Source organism: Scleropages formosus, chromosome 2 (genome assembly GCF_900964775.1).
Source record: "Scleropages formosus chromosome 2, fSclFor1.1, whole genome shotgun sequence".
Taxonomy (NCBI): domain Eukaryota; kingdom Metazoa; phylum Chordata; class Actinopteri; order Osteoglossiformes; family Osteoglossidae; genus Scleropages; species Scleropages formosus.
Window position 1 is genome coordinate 39342385 of NC_041807.1, and position 18445 is coordinate 39360829.

At 41.9% G+C, this 18445-nt stretch overlaps 2 protein-coding genes across 2 annotated transcripts in view; both read left to right on the plus strand.

The window, feature by feature from the left end:
* Positions 1-18445, plus strand: part of LOC114909299 (NACHT, LRR and PYD domains-containing protein 12-like) — a 143976-nt gene that overhangs the window by 30493 nt on the left and 95038 nt on the right. The window lies entirely within an intron of this gene.
* Positions 11350-16886, plus strand: LOC114909873 (protein NLRC3-like). Its single transcript, XM_029249883.1, has 5 exons — positions 11350-11366; positions 14157-15888; positions 16093-16269; positions 16416-16589; positions 16700-16886. The coding sequence occupies exons 2-5, from the start codon at positions 14165-14167 to the stop codon at positions 16884-16886; spliced, it is 2262 nt and encodes a 753-aa protein (XP_029105716.1). The 5' UTR covers positions 11350-11366; positions 14157-14164.

The window sequence follows — 18445 nt, forward strand, 5'->3', positions numbered from 1 at the left end:
CTGTAGCTTTTGTCCATGTGTATAAAATTTTCTTAGTTCTAAAAAGGTGAGAATAACTAAAATGCAACAAGGTTTTCACTTTCACACTTATTCTGATACAAGAATGCATTGAATTCATCCATTTTCAGTAACTGCCTGTCCTGAGAAAGGTCATGGTGCTCTGGAGCCTGTCTGGGGTTCACACTGGACAGGACACAAGTCCAGAAAAGTGCAGCCACACATACAGTCACCCATTCACACTCTATGGGCAATTCAGAGATGCCAGTACACCTACATTAACATTACATTTATTAATTTAGATTACAGTTTTGTTCAAGGAGACTTACAGTGTTAAGCAACTTACAATTATTTACCCATTTATACAGCTGGGTAATTTAACTGGAACAATTATAGCATAAGCACTTTGTTCCATGGTACTACAGGAGGAGGTAAGACTCAATCCTGAAACTTTTGGGTCTAGAGGAAGCAGCTCCACCCACTACACTACCATCTGAACTACATGTCTTCTAACTGTTGGTGAAAACTGGAGCACCTGGAGCACCATAAAATGTATTTAAAAATGTATTTTAAAGTATATGATCAAAAAATAGTGTTGAATTTCCCCACAGCACCCGACACTTAATTATTAACTGCTTGTCCGGTAAATATGGTGGTCCAAAGCCTACCCCAGAACTATAGTGTCTAGGAAAGGGGACACCCTGGACAGGACACCAGTCTATTGCAGAACATTTACATGCACATATTTCCATATACAAAGTGCGATGTAGTGTTGCCAGTTCACTTTAAATGTCTTTGCACTGTGAGAAACCAACATGAACACAGGGAGTTCTGCCCCAGTTCTAGTTTGAGACCCCTAGGGACATATTGTGCCCAGTTTGTTTAGTGCTGAATCTTATTAATTTTGTAACTGATGAGATGTGTGACTCTATATTTGGGCTCATATAATTGTGCAAAAACACAACGGGATAATTTTCTCCTGCAGATTTTAATGAGTTATATTTCTACTGCAGAATTCATGGTGTTGATTTTACATTAAGTTCATTTAAAACACAACGCAATAGAAAGTCTCCATGTTCTTTTACCTCCTTGTGTATTTATATTGGTCCCACTAATTCTAATAAATGCTTTATATCATCTCTTGTCTTGTGTATTTGTCACGCCCTCCACCTCAGCGCAATGAGGAACACCTGCAGCAGATCAGGGTATGAATGTATAAAAGGAAAGCGCGGAGCGCACACAACTGCCGAACCTTGTTCAGCCTGTACTTGTGGTTCTTGCCCTGGCTTCCTCACCCTCGTCTTCCTCTTTGTTTCCCTGCCCTCTCCCATACTCCCACGACTTCTTGCCCGTTCGCTGGATTACGACTCTCGGATTCTCCCTTCGGATTTCGTTCGCACAGTGGTCACCATCTGCCTGTTTGTTGACCATGTCTTCTGGATTTTACCCCTTGAGAAACATTCCTATGCTCCCCACTTGGGTCTGGCGCTTCCGCTCCGGGGGACACCGTGACAGTATTTTGGGAGAGTGTTTAATTTGCAGGAACACAGTGAGGGCAGAAAATGAAGACTGAGATTTCAACCCATGTCTGAATACACATGAATAGTTGAGGATGAAAACTTGAGACAATGATAGCTTGTATGAGTAAAAATTATAATTTATAATTAAGTTTTTTCTTAAAAAGTTTTTTATTTTCATATTTTGCAGTATTTGACATTTATGGAATATGCTGTACTTTTACATCTACATTCATTCATTTAGCAGATGCTTCTCTCCAAAGCTGTGTACAGCTAAGAGAACACTACAAAGAGTGCATTACATCACCAGAAGGAGTGATTTGGATGTAGACGTGATTCTAGAGTACAGTGAATTTGTCACATACCATAGTATGAACCAGTATACATCACACAGGTATCTGCCATTTCCATTTTTAAAAATTGTTATTAAAAACTATTAAACATATGTACACATTTATAGAGCTCTTGCAATATCAGGGAGAAATGCATCTGAAAGAGGTGAATTTTGAGACCCTCTTAAATGTAAAGAGGTACGTGAATAGGATGCTCAAGTAAATACTGTGTGTGTAGAAGGTGTTCCACCAAATGAATGAGGTCATGTGTCAGTGCAAGAACAGGGAAGTGGTCAAAATATCACTTTCCCACCTACTGACACAGGACTCAGTTCCCCCACACACTTCATAGACAGCTGGTGTGTGTCTCTCAGTCACTGTGTGTCCTTCCGCTTCTACAGTGTGGACCATGGTGGAGAGTGCAGGATAAGACCAGGGCTTCTCAAATGTAAGTGTGTTTGTACTGAACTGCTGCTCTTACTTAATGTTTTTTCTTCTGAGATGTCTCATAAGTAACAGTTTACAGTCCCATATTTGAATAAAGATTACAGTGGTCCATTACTCAATATTTTTAATTTATACATAAGGATACTATTATTGTTGTTTTTTTTTTCTTTGTATGTGTACAACTTATAAAATCACGGTAGAAGTGTCAAAACAAAAATTTCACTAAAAAAGTATATAACACAACTTCCTGTACACACACACACATTTTCTGAACCGCTCGTCCCAGACAGGGTCGCGGGGAGCCGGAGCCTAACACGACAACACAGGGCGTACGGCTGGAGGGGGAGGGGACACACTCAGGACGGGATGCCAGTTTGTCGCAAGGCACCCTAAGTGGGACTCGAATCCCAGACCCACCGGAGAGCAGGACCCGGTCCAACCCACTGTGCCCCCGCGCCCCCTACAACTTCCTGTATTTGCAGTTAATTCAAATTGTGCATAAGTGTTAACAGGGCAGTGGTGAAATTCACACACACACATACACACACACATTTTCAGAACCGCTTGTCCCATACGGGGTCGCGGGGAACCGGAGCCTACCCGGTAACACAGGGCGTAAGGCCGGAAGGGGAGGGGGACACACCCAGGACAGGACGTCAGTCCATCGCAAGGCACCCCAAGTGGGACTTGAACCCCAGACCCACCGGAGAGCAGGACTGTAGTCCAACGCACTGCGCCACCGCACCCCCCGTAAAATTTACATTTCAGAGATTTTTAACAATAACGATATTACTCACTGCTTAATCTATAGACTCCTGTCAGCTCACATTGGACCCCAACACAGCACACAGAGACACGTCTCTGTCTGAAGACAAAAAGAAGGTGAGGAGGGGAGAGGAAAAAGTCATATTATGATCATCTACCGATATTTGATTGTTTTCAACAAGTTCTGTGCGCAGAGAGTGTGTTTAGTCACTGGGAGGTTCACACACCCACACACACACACACTTTCAGAACTGCTTGTCCCATACGGGGTCACGGGGAATCGGAGCCTACCCAGTAACACAGGGCAAAGGCCGGAGGGGGAGGGGACACACCCAGGATGGGACACCAGTCCGTCGGAAGGCACCCCAAGTGGGACACGAACCCCAGACCCACTAAAGAGCAAGACCCAGACCAACCCACTGCACCACCGCAGGTGGGAGGTTCAGTTCACTGAATATGGAGTTGTAAGAGCAGTGACTTATAAAGGAATCAGGAGGAAAGAAAACAGTGATGACTGTGGTCTTGGAGGCAATGACAAGTCCTGGTGCCTGTACTGCAGTGATGACTGTTACTTAGTCTGTCATAATTTCATGAACATTTCTATACCTGTGACCCAGTCCTCCCGCAGAGTAGGAGTATATGTGGACTTTGTGTCCGGCACTCTGTCCTTCCACAGAGTCTCCTATGGTGAACTGACCCTTCTGTACAAGTTCACCTCCACATTCACCGAACCCCTGTATGCTGGGTATTGGGTTTATACGTGTGATTCTATAGTGTCACTGTGTGACCTGGGTTAGAAATACACATACAGACATTCCTGTGTAATAATAATGGTTTGAGCGTGTATCCTATGTTTCAAAGTAGCAAATTCAATCATTAAAGTGATTTCAGTTATAAGTCAACCAGGTACTAACACAGAGTATGTAAAAGTCCATTTCACCAACTGCAATGAGGGGCTGTTCTTCACTCCCTTAAATTCATAGACCTGCCTGTGTGATGTGTTTTTGCAGTGAATAATTGGTATGTGCGGTGTGTGTGTGTGTGTGTGTGTATGTATGCATGGGAATGTGGTACAGAGTACGAGTGTGAAAAATGGAAGTTCCATTGCTCAGGTTAGCTATCGGTCTGTCGTGATTTTGACAACAACTGAGAAGTCCCTGTTGCTTCCTCTGATAAGTTTGTTCCAATACAAAACATTTTTCATGATTATTTCTCTGTTCTGCTTATGCTGGAGTTTTGTAAGAACAAAATTTTGGGAGAGTACTGAACTGAACCTTAGCCATTGCCACCTGTCAATCACAGAACAGGTATAAATGACCTACAAACCTCCATGCAAACATTTCCAGCACTAACATCGATTACCTTCTGTCCGATGTCCTATTTATCCTGACACTCCTTGCCTGCCTTTACCTTTTCTCCTCTTTCCTTTGCTGTGCCCAGCCACTATCCCTGCAGTTCACCGTGCCTTCAGATGGACACCAAACTGCTCCTAAAGAATGAGTCTTAATGGCATGCCAGAAGAAACATTGGAACACCTGTGGAAGAGTGTGTCAAGGCATTGTGAGCGTACTCAGCCCAGGCAGGTATTGGGCCCACTGGTGTTGTCGATCAGCACAGTAGCTGCAGAGGAAATGACTGATGTCCTGCTGCAGCCACTCATCTTGCCCATTGGACTGGGGGTGTTAACCGGAGGTGAGACTCACCGAGACCCCCAGCTGATTCCAGAATGCCTTCCAAACCTGTGAGGAGAATTGTGGATCCCCAGTTCAACACGATGTCCTCAGGTAGACCAAATCGGGGAATACCTGCTGGAACAGTGCCTCCGCCGTCTCCAGGGCCGTGGGAAAGCGGGGGGATCAGGAAGCAGACCTTGGAAAATCGATCAAACAAAGTCAGTACTGTAGTCTTTCCATCCAATGGAGGGAGGCCAGCAAGAGGTCCACAGCTAGGTGAGACCAGGGTCACGAGGGCACCGGTAGTGACTCCAGCAACCCAGATCGACTAGAGGTTTCGGTCAGAGCGTCACTGGTATACAGCCTCAAAAGGGCATCAGCCTTTGTGTTCTTGGAGCTCGGCCAATACGATAGTGTGAAGTTAAACTTGGTGAAGAACAAGGCCCATCAGGTCTGGCATGGGTTCAACCGGCGTGCTTTCTGGAGGTACTCTAGGTTGCAGTGGTCAGTAAGCACAAGGAAGGAGTGTAAAGCCCCTTCTAACCAGTGCCTCCATTCCTCCAGGGCTAATTTTATGGCTAACAACTCTTGGCTTCCAGTGTCGTAGTAAAAAAAGTAGTTTTGCAGGCACCATTCCAACATTGTCCTTACGTGGCAAACATGTTGTTCCCTGGTCATGGAGAAGATCAGTATGTTGTTCATGCACAACAAGACGCAGTCATACACAAGGTCTCCTGGTACATGGTTGACAAATGTCTGGAACAGAGGGTGCGTAAGATAAACTAAAAGGCATGACCAAATATTCATAAAGGCCCAGGGTGGTGCTAAAAGCAGTCTTCCACTCATCCTCCTCCGTGATCCAGATCAGAGTATATGCACTCTGGAGGTCCAGCTTTGTGAAAATCTTAGCACCCTATACTCATCCCAATGCCACAGTGATCAGGGGCAGGGGGTGAGGATATCACACCATGATAGTTTTCAAACTTTGATAGTCAATACAGGGGCACAGGCCCCCATCATTCATCCCCACAAAAAAGAAACCTGTGGAGGCTGACAATGTCAAGGGTCAAATAAAGCCTGCTTTCAGTGTTTCAGCAATGTACTTTCGCATGGCCTTTTCTCTGGGAAGGGATAGGGGATAAACTCTCCCACAGGATGGTGTAGTTCCGGGCAGGAGGTCAATAGCGCAGTCTCGGGGTCTGTGTAGGCGAAGGGCCGCCGCCCAGGCCTTACTGAACCCTTCACTCAGATCCCGATATTTTGGGGGGAATCACCACCAGTGGTGCCTCTACGGCGCTCTCGATAGAGGTAGCCCGACAGGGAAGTAGCAAACAAGAGCGTTCACATTGCAGTCCCCAGGAAACCAGGTCCCCGCTATTCCACCGGAACACTAAATCGTGCAGGGCTAACCAACTGAAACCCAGTATCATTGATGTATCTATCAACTGGACCAGGTAAAACACGAGCTCTTCCCAATGGTGAGCCCTGACTGACATGTATATTAGTTCTGTACATGAGCCCATCAGTCCGGTCCCTATTGGCTCGGGCACCGCAGGGGTTCCTGTCAATTGCGTGATCCCGCTGGTCAAGCATCGCTGAGTCCACAAAAGAGGTGGAACCTTCTGCCATGGTGAATGCAGGAGACCAGACAGGGAGACTCAAATGCAGATGCTTTATTCATATCACACAGAGGTTGTACCCACAGAACAGAGGGCCTTGGAAAGTAGGTGAAGAGAACATCTCTCAGTTTAAGGTTCTGCGGCCAGGTGTGTTGAAGTGTGTGATTTTATACTGCGTCTCCGGGGTCAGCACAAGGGGGGTCGTGGTAGTCGTCAGGCGCGCAGTCGTGAAGTACGTCAGTGACAGTAGTGACAGTAAGCCCCATCTACATAGAGTAAATATTTCTAGGTAGATTAATATTATGAATGAATAAATGTACTGTGCTTTTTTAAGTTGTCAGAAATCTGCTATCATGTTTTTTAAAAAGAATAACTTTAATAAACTGATATTCCCTGCAGGTTATCCCTATGCTTCTGATATGAGATCTGGACTACCGTGTCCCTGCATTAGGAGAAGCAGTTAGATGAACAAGTGATTGTACATTTTTATAAAACATTGGTTTTAAAGTTATTGGCAGCAATAAATAATATTTAAAAATAAAAGCAATCAAGCTGACAAAATTCTAAGTTTTTTAGTGGCTCTCAGTCTCTAGGAAGTCTGTTGTTCACCTTTGACCATTTCCTGTTTTTCTGGGGTATGTTAAATATGAAATTGACCTGTAAAGTCTAGAAAGCGCATAAAGGTTTTCAGTTCTAGCTCCGATGTGGTGGACTGACCTCACCTTATCACCAAGAACTGCTGAATCTCTTTCTACATCTAAGAAGGGTCTCAAAACTCACCTCTTTCATGCCCACTTCTCCCCTGGTCTCCAAAGTGCATGAGAAAACTTACAAACATTGTTTACTGTTGATTTGAATACATTGACAAGCCCTGGTATCTGTACTGCACTGGTGAAACACACTACCATAACTGTACTCCAATCCTCCCACAGAGTAGGAGTGTATCTGGACTTGGTGTCTGGCACTCTGTCCTTCTACAGCATTTCTTTTGGTAAACTGACCATCCCGTTCACCTCTGCATTCACTGAGCACCTCTGTCCTGGGTTTTGGGTTTACTGTGATTCCTCGGTGTTTCTGTGTGAGCTGGGATAAACACACACAGACAGACACACATGTATTGTCTGCATCATAAATCAAGACTTTAACTTCATATTGATGTTGTTGAAAAAACTTAAAATCCTCACTGGCTTTTTTCTACTTTCATATATTATACAATATAAAAGCACATTCAGTAGTATGTTATTCTTATCTCTCTGATCTTATGTTTTTTGTTGAATAATAAACACAGCAATAATGTCCAGAAGTCAACAAGGCATATTATGTAGCCCTTTATTCTTTACAAATATACTGACCATTCGGCTTCGTGAAAACAACTTCTAATGAAAGTTACCTTACTATGATGGCAGAAATATTTCACAGCTGTTACAGTAATACTGTAACTATGTTTGAGTAACATCAATAACCTTAATATTTTGGATATTAAATAGTGTCTCTACAACTGTTAAATATCATAGGTCATAAATACAAATGGAAGTAACAGTTAACCCATAAAATGTTCTCTCACAACACGTTCATCACCTCCACAAAACTCTGCGGCGGTCAGCCACTCTGATGTGACCTGTACAGAGGCTCTGAAGAGGAAAGCTAAATGCAGTGGATCACTGAGATGAGCCTTGTGTTAAAGGTAGCGCTACTTCAACACAAGCTGGGGCTTGAGAAACCCTGGTCATGTCACCTTTATGAGGATGTCTGATGTTAAAAGACCTGAAACACCCAGTGACTGCTGGTTATTTCATTAAACAAGAAAAAATATTGACTTCCTGGACTCACCATCCATACAACCCCTTTCACCATCTTTATTAGTTCCTCTAATGGCTCAATATAAATTACTGGACAAAACAGTGAAGGCAGGAGTCACCCTGACAGACAGCCCTTGTTCTGCACAGGAAAAACACTGAAAAGACAAAATCTTAACCTCTTCAAAATGTTTTGCCTGTAAGACCCTAATAGTTGAAGCATGACTCACTACATGAAACACTTTTTTCAAATTAAAATGAATCAAAGCCAAAGCAAAGCCTCACACACACGCGCATGCGGCTCCAGCACATCCCAAAGCTGTCACATAAACAGTCTGAAATCATATGTTTTATAGTCTGTTAAACTATGAGTGTTTCTTTAAAACTGGAGATTACAAAGGCAACAACAGTGAAGGTGTGATGGGTATCTGCTCTTTTAATGAGTTTCAGAGGATGTATTTTTGATTTTTTATTGTTCTTGAGACAGTGTCATAGTTGATTCTGTGGTGTTTAATATTTTTAAAGAGTTGGGCATTGGGAGTGAATGAAATACTTCATTTATTAACACTGCTAAAGAGAACGTGTGTTCTTTCTCCGCGAAAGACACTACGTTTGTATTACACAGATCCACTGCAGTGTTCAAATGATATATGAAGATTTAGACTTTTTTTAATGGACTGGGAAGGCATTTTTCTTTTTTAATTAAAAAAATGGAATATTCAATATAGGCTCTCCTCAGAAAGTTCGACGTGTGTGACGTTTTCTTGGACGCTTACTTTCGGTTTCGATCTCGATCTCGGGGTTACCTGCGTAGCGTGTAACAAATGGTTTCTCTAGTCGTGTGTTAGAGGATGCTGGGAAATGTAGTGCAACCGCAGAGGGGTCCGAGGGACTGGAAAAGGGAATGAGCACCTGTAGGTGCGTTAGAATGAGATATAGGTCTTCGTGGAAAGAGGTTCCTCGATCTGAGCATAAGATATACGTACGTAATTGGGAGTACTCTCTGTTGTTGTGGTGCTGCAATAAATGTTTAGGAATGAACGTTTCTCGTACGTAACCGCTGACCTCCGACACGCTACTGTGAACTTGTACCTATGATGGGGGTGCTGGTTCTGCGCAGGCGCATTTATGAGGGTGTAAAATAAAACGGGGCAGTTTGACGTTTTCATTTCCTTTTTGGCTGACTACTGTGTAAAAGGGTTTTCCTTTTTTATTTTAATGTTAAAAATATTGTTTACCTCTGTGGTGAATTACCTACTAGTCTTACTGGTAATACACGTTTATGAACTTGTTGTTTGCTTTATAATTATAAGGCGCGTAGCGGTTGCGGATACTAGTCGGGGGCGGGAGAATTTCATTTAGGATATTATCATAATACGTCGCTTTGGGCAAAGAGTCAGCAAAAGTACAATTTGTGCATTACATAAGAGAAAGGGACATAGCTGTAGACATGTGACTCAAACCTAGTTTTGTTTCCACTTGATATGGATGTAAAAACGGGCAGTGCTGGTACCTGAAACGTTTGAAACGGTCCCTGTGTCTCTATTTGAGACTCGTGTAAATGTTCATGCTCCATAACTATAAGATCATAACTATTAAAAAATGGACAAACCTTAACACAGCTACTCGTGCAGTGTAAATGTTTCATTAAAAAAAAAAAAATCTTCATGCAGCTCGTCCTATGATGATTATGATGTACTCCTAAAGTACTTGAATGCCGCATCTGCATCCATGTCTTTTTCTGCTAATCTAATGTAATGAACACATTGTTATTTTCTATGAGATGTACGTCGCTTTGGAGTAAAAATGTGTGCTAAATGGATAAATGTAATATGAAGAAATGGCTGGTTTTTAAATGAGCCCATAATGTGATGTTTTAAATGAGTATTGACCTGGAACTGATCTAGTCGAGGCTCCCCACACCCTTCAACTTGTTTGACGTATGAATCACAAGCCAAGGTGTCACTTTGGGATTTCGCTGTACAGCACGTGGTTGAGCTCCTCTTCAACGTTTTAGTGTCCTAAGTACCACCGCAGGTAGTTTTTATATACATCCTTTTTTTTTTAAAAAAAAAAAAAAATTATTTAAATCAAAGGTTGTACTTATCTTTGACTCTCTCTCCAGATTTAATGCTGATTTATTCCCAGAGCTCCCTTCAGCTCCAGGTGTGCTGTGCTCCTGCTGCATTCTGACCTTTCAGTAAATTGTGCGTAAGTATGTTTTCTAGATATTTATGCCATGTTGCAGAGTGTAACAATTCTGAAGTGTTACTGGGGATGGACAGTCCACACTGCAGGGCTAAACAGCCTTATGAAGTGTTACATTCACTGCATAACATGTGGTATAGCTGTGGGTCACTATGTTACTTTTTTACCCGTGTTTAGTTACACCGCGATGTTGTGTTGCTGTTTTAGATTTACTTTAATATTTTAACATTTAAAAAAAAAAATTTGCCAGATGTTCTCAAAGACCCTGGACTCAAATTTGAGTTCCTGTCCAGAGTCCTGAGATGAAGCGCCGAGCTTCGGAAGTGAGTCTCTCTGGGGACTGTGAGGAGGGGGTTGTAGCCTCAGAAAAGGGTTTCAAAAGGTAAGAGGAGTTGACGGCATTTTTCAAACAAAGCAATCTACATAAACGCATCTGTCTTCAAAACCAGTGTGCTCTGAGTTAAGGTGCATTCAATGGAAGTGTTTAAATACGTTTGTCAGATTTACTCTAGGGAGTGAATTCCTCCCATTACTGTCTAACTGAAGGGCCTTTTCTCATTTCTGTCCACAGTGTCCGGCAGGAGAGATCAGTGTCACCTGTGCCCAGCTGTACATCCATGAAGAGTGACTGGTCAATGGACTATCCAATTACCTTCAAAAATGATCAGGTTTCTACAGATCAAAAGTAAATTTTTCTTTTAAATCTCTCTAGGACATAAGATGTGTGCAGAGACAATCAATTATCTTGCATGGAGCCATACCTTCTAGATGATGACTTTTAAGCCCATGTAACTTGCAGGGCCCTCGCATGTTTTAAGGGGTGGTTGTCTTCCTTGTTCTATTTGTTATATTGACTGTATACAGCATACTTGGTGTGTATTTTGTCTGAAGTTTATCCCTGTACTCCAGTCAAAGGATCTTTTCTCATTTTTGTTCAGTGTCGAGCAGAAGAGATCATCTGTACCCTGCTGTATGTCCATAAACAGTGACATGTCATCAGTGTGTACTGAAGGTGGGTCAGAAAGCATCTCTCATCTTCAGATGTGCATTAAAATATTAGGAGTCTGATGTAAAGATGTATACACTTGTGTCTTTTATTTTAGAGACCATCATTTATTCCATTAGAGACTCCAAAGGATATTTTACTTTTTAGTATTTAATTTAATAACTATACAGTGTCATAATAATTAGCATGAATAAATGATTTGACTTAATTTTTTAATACCTAGTACAGTTTAAATATCAGAGAGGCTTGTTAAAAAATCAGAAGTCTGTTGAAAGACCATCTATTGGAACTCTTGTCAAAATTATCCTGCCGTCCATCGTCATTAGTCATTTGTTCAATATAGGGTTGCTGTAGGCGGGAGAAACGGGATGTGAGACAGGGTATACCCTGGATGAGATGTTCATCCATCACAGGGTAAATATACAGTCAAGGCCATTTAGAGACAGCATTTCATCTGAAACGCATCTTTAGGCTGTGGAAGAAACCTGAGTGAACAGGGGTCGAACCCTCATTCTGTCACACCACTAAGGTGCTGTGAGAACAGCACAACTTGCTGAGCCACTGTGTTGCCCATTCAAAACTTGTCAAAAGCTGCTTTGATCTGAAATAAGAAAATAAAAATTCAGAATATATACTGGAAAATGTTAATGAGGTTTGTTGTGGAAGAGAACAGAAGAAGGAGTGGAAACTGCCCTCAGATCAGTTCGAAACCCTGGTGGCAGAACTACAGGAAGTGGTTGATGCTTTCAGACCTGTGAATTTAGCAGCTGCCGAAGTTCCAGAACAAATGACTGCAATGAAGACTGAAAAAGTAGGCGAAGAGAGGAAGTAACCTTATAAAGACAGCAGACAGGTCTTGAAAACCGAACCCCAAATAAGGAATAGTAGACTTAAAAAGGCAATGCTGGCATAGAATAATATGTATATAAAACCAGGAGACTAGAGAGTTCAGTGTAGTAGTTTGATTGTGACTTGAACACTTGTAACCTCTTCAAGAAAAGAATTCAATTAAACCCTCTCCGGTCAGTCACAAACCCTTTTTTTTAAAAATTTATTTCCTCGTTTTTGTAGAGAAATGTTTAACACTGCATCCTAATAATGATTGGGGTTACTTGAACTTTTATAGAGAGCACCTTGTGGAGTTCGGGCTGTGTATTGTTATTGCGATAGAATTTCTGGAGTTTCTAGGGCTCAGCCCTTTGGGGAGTTTCCTGGTTTTTAAGGCTTAGATTGCGAGCCGAGGACTTTTATTGTAGTATTGTAGAAAACCAAATTCAGTGGAGTCAAGTCATGGGCCATATATTCATCATATTATGATATCATCATATTGATTGGTTATTTTATAGTTATTATTTTTAACTCTTATTTATCTGATGTCTTTATGGTGTTTTAGTGTTTTCCATGCACGACTACTTATAGTAACTAGCCATTTTTCATAGCTATACTTACTATACTATAACTTCTTGTCATGTTACAAATTACAGTATCTACACAGGTAGTCCCTGATTTACGATAGGATTACGTTCCGTGAAACCCATCACAAGTTGAAAATATCATAAGGTGAAAATGCATTTAATACATAACCCTGCAGATTGCTGGCACTGCCCAGCGTCACGAGAGAGTATCGCTCTACATATCGCTTGCCCGGGAAAAAAATCGAAATTCAAAATTCAAAGTACCGTTTCTACTGAACCTCTATCGCCAGCTCAACATCGTAACATTGTAATTGTAAGTTTAACCACCATAAATCGGGGACCACCTGTAATGTGCTTACAAGTCCTCTTAACCTGTTAATAACCTGTATTGTTCATCTAGCATCTACTGTTGTTCTTTTACGTATGTGGAAGTAATATGGTTTTAATTATTACAGCTGTTATGGGACTTTGAGATCCTTCATAATAGATTTCTTGTTGAATGTTTTGAACAGAAGGTGAGTTTTTGCACTTAAACTGAAGGTACCAATCATATGTAAATCTTACCTGAGGTACTAATCAGAATTGTTGTTGTACATCTCTTGTTGAGGTGTTTTACTGAAAACAGGAAAAAAAAAAACTTTATTTCGGTCTTTTTTAATGAAAGAAAAAGTATGGACCAAGAGCAATAGTTCCATTTCTACTTCCTGCTAGAAAGGTTGAGAACTCAATAACTCAGTAATACCCAAAAGGTTATACTTTTTCCATTCATTTGTTGATCAAAATAATCCAACATTAAATGTCTTTGTCAGGAAAAGTATGTGAACCCCTGCTGTTTGTAACTGGTGTGACCCTGTTGAGTAGCAATATCTACACCCAAACTGTATGGTAACTCTTGATCAGTCCTGCATGCCTGCTTTGAGGAATTTTAGCCCATTCCTCACTATAGAACTGTTTCAACTCAGCGATGTTGTTGGGCTTTCTTGCATAAACCCACCCCAATGCTGCCGCCTCCTTTTTTTTGGCGATCATGATGCTGATGGGATTCAGGATCAGACAGAACTGTAACTCATTGTCATTACCATAATGGAAAACCGCGTGATGGAAGTCGTAGTGGTACTCGCTATGAGGAACTCTCTGGGGGTGAACATGTTGTATTATTGGCAAAGCGGCTAGGGGTGCTGCTGCTTGGCGAAAAGGGTCCTACGACTCTAGAGAACAATATTTCTCTGTGCACTCTCTTACTTTTCTTGTTTCAAAGTATTCCCAAGTTTCCAACGTAAACCCATTGAATACCTGTGCTAAAAATGCATCCCTGTTGAATATCAGTGTTGACAACATGAGGAGAAACATTTTACTGTTACATTTTTTTTTCTTTTGTCAGATGAACTCATGATGGCATGTCAGCAGACACTAAAATCCCATCTGAAGAAGAAGTCTGAGTATATATTTGAAGGGCAAGCTAAGCATGGAAGCCCAGCCCTTCTGAATGATATTTACACAGAGCTCTACATAACTGAAGGTGGTACTGGTGGGATCAGTGATGAACATGAAGTGAGACACATTGAGAGAGCACTCAAGAAACCAGCTATACAAGAAACTAAAATCAAATACAGTGAAATTTTTACACCCTTACCTGGAAAAGTAACAGACATTAGAACTGTGCTGACACAGGGGGTTGCAGGTATTGGGAAAACAGTGACTGTGCAGAAATTTATTCTTGACTGGGCAGAAGGAAAAGCAAATCAAGATTTTAATTTCATATTTCCTCTTCCTTTCCGGGACCTTAATTTCACGCAGGATAAACAATTCAGTTTGACACAATTGGTTCATTACTTTCTGCCGGAACTGAAAGAGCTTGGACTCTCACAACTTTTTAATTCCAAAGTCTTGTTTGTCTTTGATGGTCTAGATGAGTGTTGCCTTCCTCTAGATTTTAAGAACAATCAGGAATGGTCTGATGTAACAAAGACAACTTCACTGGATGTGTTGTTGACCAACATCATGAACGGGAATCTGTTTCCTTCTGCTCTCATCTGGATAACTTCCCGACCAGCGGCCGCCAGTCAGATCCCTCCTGAGTGTGTCGATCGGGTGACAGAGATACGAGGGTTCAGTGACCATCAGAAGGAGGAATACTTCAGGAAGAGAGTCAGTGATGAGGACCTGTCCAAAAGGATCATAACACATGTGAAGTCATCAAGGAGCCTCTACATCATGTGTCACATTCCAGTCTTCTGTTGGATTTCAGCCTCTGTTCTTGAGAGGCTCTTTGTTGAGGAACACAATGGAGAAATTCCCAAGACTCTCACTGAGATGTACACACACTTCCTGATCTTTCAGACCAGTTTAAAGAATGAGAAATATCTAAAAAAACAAGAAACGGAGCCTCTGAAATCTTTAGAATTAGATAAAGAATTTGTCCTGAAACTGGGGAAGCTGGCTTTGAATAGCCTTAAAAAGGGTAATCTCATATTTTATGAGGAAGATCTCAGAGAGTTTGACATTGATGTCACTGAAGCTTCAGTGTATTCTGGAGTGTGTACAGAAGTGTTTAGAAAAGAGTTTGGGTTGTATGAAGGGAAGGTTTACTGCTTTGTGCATCTGAGTGTTCAGGAGTACCTTGCTGCTTTCTATGAGTTTCTTTCAAATACTGATTCCAACCTGCTGGAGGATACAGTGGATCAGGCCTTAAAGAGCAAGAATGGACACTTGGACCTCTACCTCCGCTTCCTCCTTGGCCTTTCAATGGAATACAGTCAAAAGCTTTTAAAAGAACTAATGATACAAACTAAAACAAGATCTTTTAGCATTTCATACATAATTCAATACATAAATCAGAAGATCAATGAGAATCTTACTCCAGAGAAGACTATTTATCTTCTCCACTGTCTGAATGAACTGAATGACAATTCTCTGGTGGATAAAGTACAAAATTACCTGAAAGCAGGACATCTATCAGAAACAGACATCAAACCCACAGAGTGGTCAGCTCTGGCCTTTGTGTTGATGATGTCAGAAGAGGAAATGGATGAGTTGGACCTGAAAAACTGCACTTTACGTGATGGAGGTCTTCAGAGGATGCTACCGGTGATCCAGGTCTCCAGGACTGCTCTGTAAGTCCTCTTACATTTCTTGTTAGAGAAAGATGGCAATGCATATGAGAAACGATGAAAATATTTAATCAGTTAGATCTCATGCGGCTCGTAGTGTCTCCAATTGATTCAGCAGTTGTGTATTCATATTTTTACTATGTGTATTAATATTGGATATGTTTTTATGCTAATGCAATACATGAGTCTCATGTTTATCTTTTACAGCCTGTCTAACTGTGGAGTCACAGAGGGAGGCTGTGCTTCTCTGGCTTCAGCTCTGTGTTCGAACCCCTGTTCACATCTGAGAGAGCTAGATCTGAGCTACAATCACCCAGGGGACTCAGGAGTGACTCTGCTCTCTGATCTACTGCTGGATCCCACCTGTAAACTGGAGACACTAAGGTGGGTGTAGAATGAGCAGTTGAGCTCTTAATATGAGCATGAAGTTCAATTTTGATGAAATTCCAGATATCTGAAAAATGTTTCTAATGTTTCAAATCCCACTGATATATTAAATGGTTCTACTTGTGTAATTCTGTCTGTTTAAGGCTGAAGATGTGTGGACTGACAAAGAAATGCTGTGGAGCTCTGGCTTCAGCTTTGTGTTCGAACCCCTCACACCTGAGAGAGCTGGACTTGAGTGAGAATGACCTGCAGGATTCAGGAGTGGAACTGCTCTCTGCTGGACTGGGGAACAAACACTGTAAACTGGACACACTGATGTTAGTACTACTGGGGAACAGACACTGTAAATAATATCTATACTAAAAGAGTAAATTAAAATTTGTTGTGTCTTATTAAAAATGCAGGGTTTCATTTTTTCTCCCTATAGACTGTCTGGCTGTTGTGTCACAGAGGGAGGTTGTACTTCTCTGGCTTCAGCTCTGTGTTTGAACCCCTGTTCAGACCTGAGGGAATTGGATCTGAGCTACAATCACCCAGGGGAGTCAGGAGAGAAGCTGCTCTCTGATCTACTGCATGATCCCACCTGTAAACTGGAGACACTAAGGTGGGTGTAGAATGAGCAGTTGAGCTCTTAATATGAGCATGAAGTTCAATTTTGATGAAATTCCAGATAGTCTAACCATCATACTGCTAACCCTCATACATGTTACAGGAGTCTGAGTTTCCACACACACTTCATAGACAGGCTCTGTATGTCTCAGTCACTGTGTGTCCTTTTGCTTCTCCTACAGTATGGACCATGGTGGAGAGTGCAGGATCAGACCAGGGCTCCTGAAATGTAAGTGTGTTTGTACTGAAGAGCTGCTGTCATAAAACCATTTACTCATTTTACTACACAGTGGTGTACAGGGTAGGGTAAGTTATTTTGAGCCCAGTTCAAGTCATGTTGACCGTTCTTGTGGTTCGTTTCATTCTCAACTCATTTGCGTCTGTAGTTGATGCGCACACACACAAGATGGACAAAATACTCAGAACTACCTGAGAATATATTAATATCAAAGCCAAAATAAGGAGCAGGGCCACCCTTCACCTTCAGAATATCTTTAGTCCTTCTTGGAATACTGCAATAAATCTCCTAACCTGTGTGTAGGGGGATTTTGCACCCTTCTTGAAGAATAAAAGCCTCCAGTTCTTTGAGGGATGAAAGAAGTGGTATTCTACTGCACACTACTTGCTCCACAAATTCCCATAAAGGTTCAGTGATATTTAGATATAGTGAATAGGGAGGCCATGGAAGACTTTGGCCTTCATCTTAGTGTTCATTTGGACATTATGATCCTTTAATATGGGAGCTTTATCAGGGAACAGTGTTTGCCTCATGGCGTGCACCTGCTCCCATAAATGCCTTGATGTTCCACTATTCTTTATATGACCATGCGGAGCAATCGTCAGACCTAATGACTCTCACAAGATGGATTCCCATATCATCATGGATCCCCCACAGTTTTTAATTATTTATTATTCTTAATATTTGTAATCAAAATACACAAACATTATCTGAACCGCTTGTCCCAGACGGGGTCGCGGGGAGCCGGAGCCTAACCTGACAACACAGGGTGTAAGGCAGGAGGGGGAGGGGACACACCCCGGGCAGCACGCCAGTCCGTCGCAAAGCACCCCAAGCGGGACTTGAACCCCAGACTCACCGGAGAGCAGGACCCAGGCCAACCCACTGCGCCACCTTGTGCTGGTGGAGAAAACACGATGAAGTATGACTCCTCAGACCACAGAACTTTTCTCTATTTCTAAGGGGCTAAGGTTTTATGCTCTATTCACCAGGTTGTGTGTTTTTAGCCTCGAATACAAGTGGTATTGAGATGATAGCTCTACCCTAAATTCCAGCATTCTGAAGCTCACAATGTACAGTTTTGGTGCTGATTCAATGCTTTGGTAATTTTTGAGTCAGTACTTTTTGGGGCATTTAGCATCTGTCCCTGCAGTAAGCTTTGACTTGTGACCCCTGTTCTTCTTAGTTGATGCAGTTTGGTACATACTGTTGTTTTTGAGACTGTTCCCCTGGATACAGTAAATTGTTTAGTTTGTTGACCAATTTAGGCCTCAACCATTTGACCTCTGGCACCTCTTGTATTCTTTTGAAAACTCACATAACAAA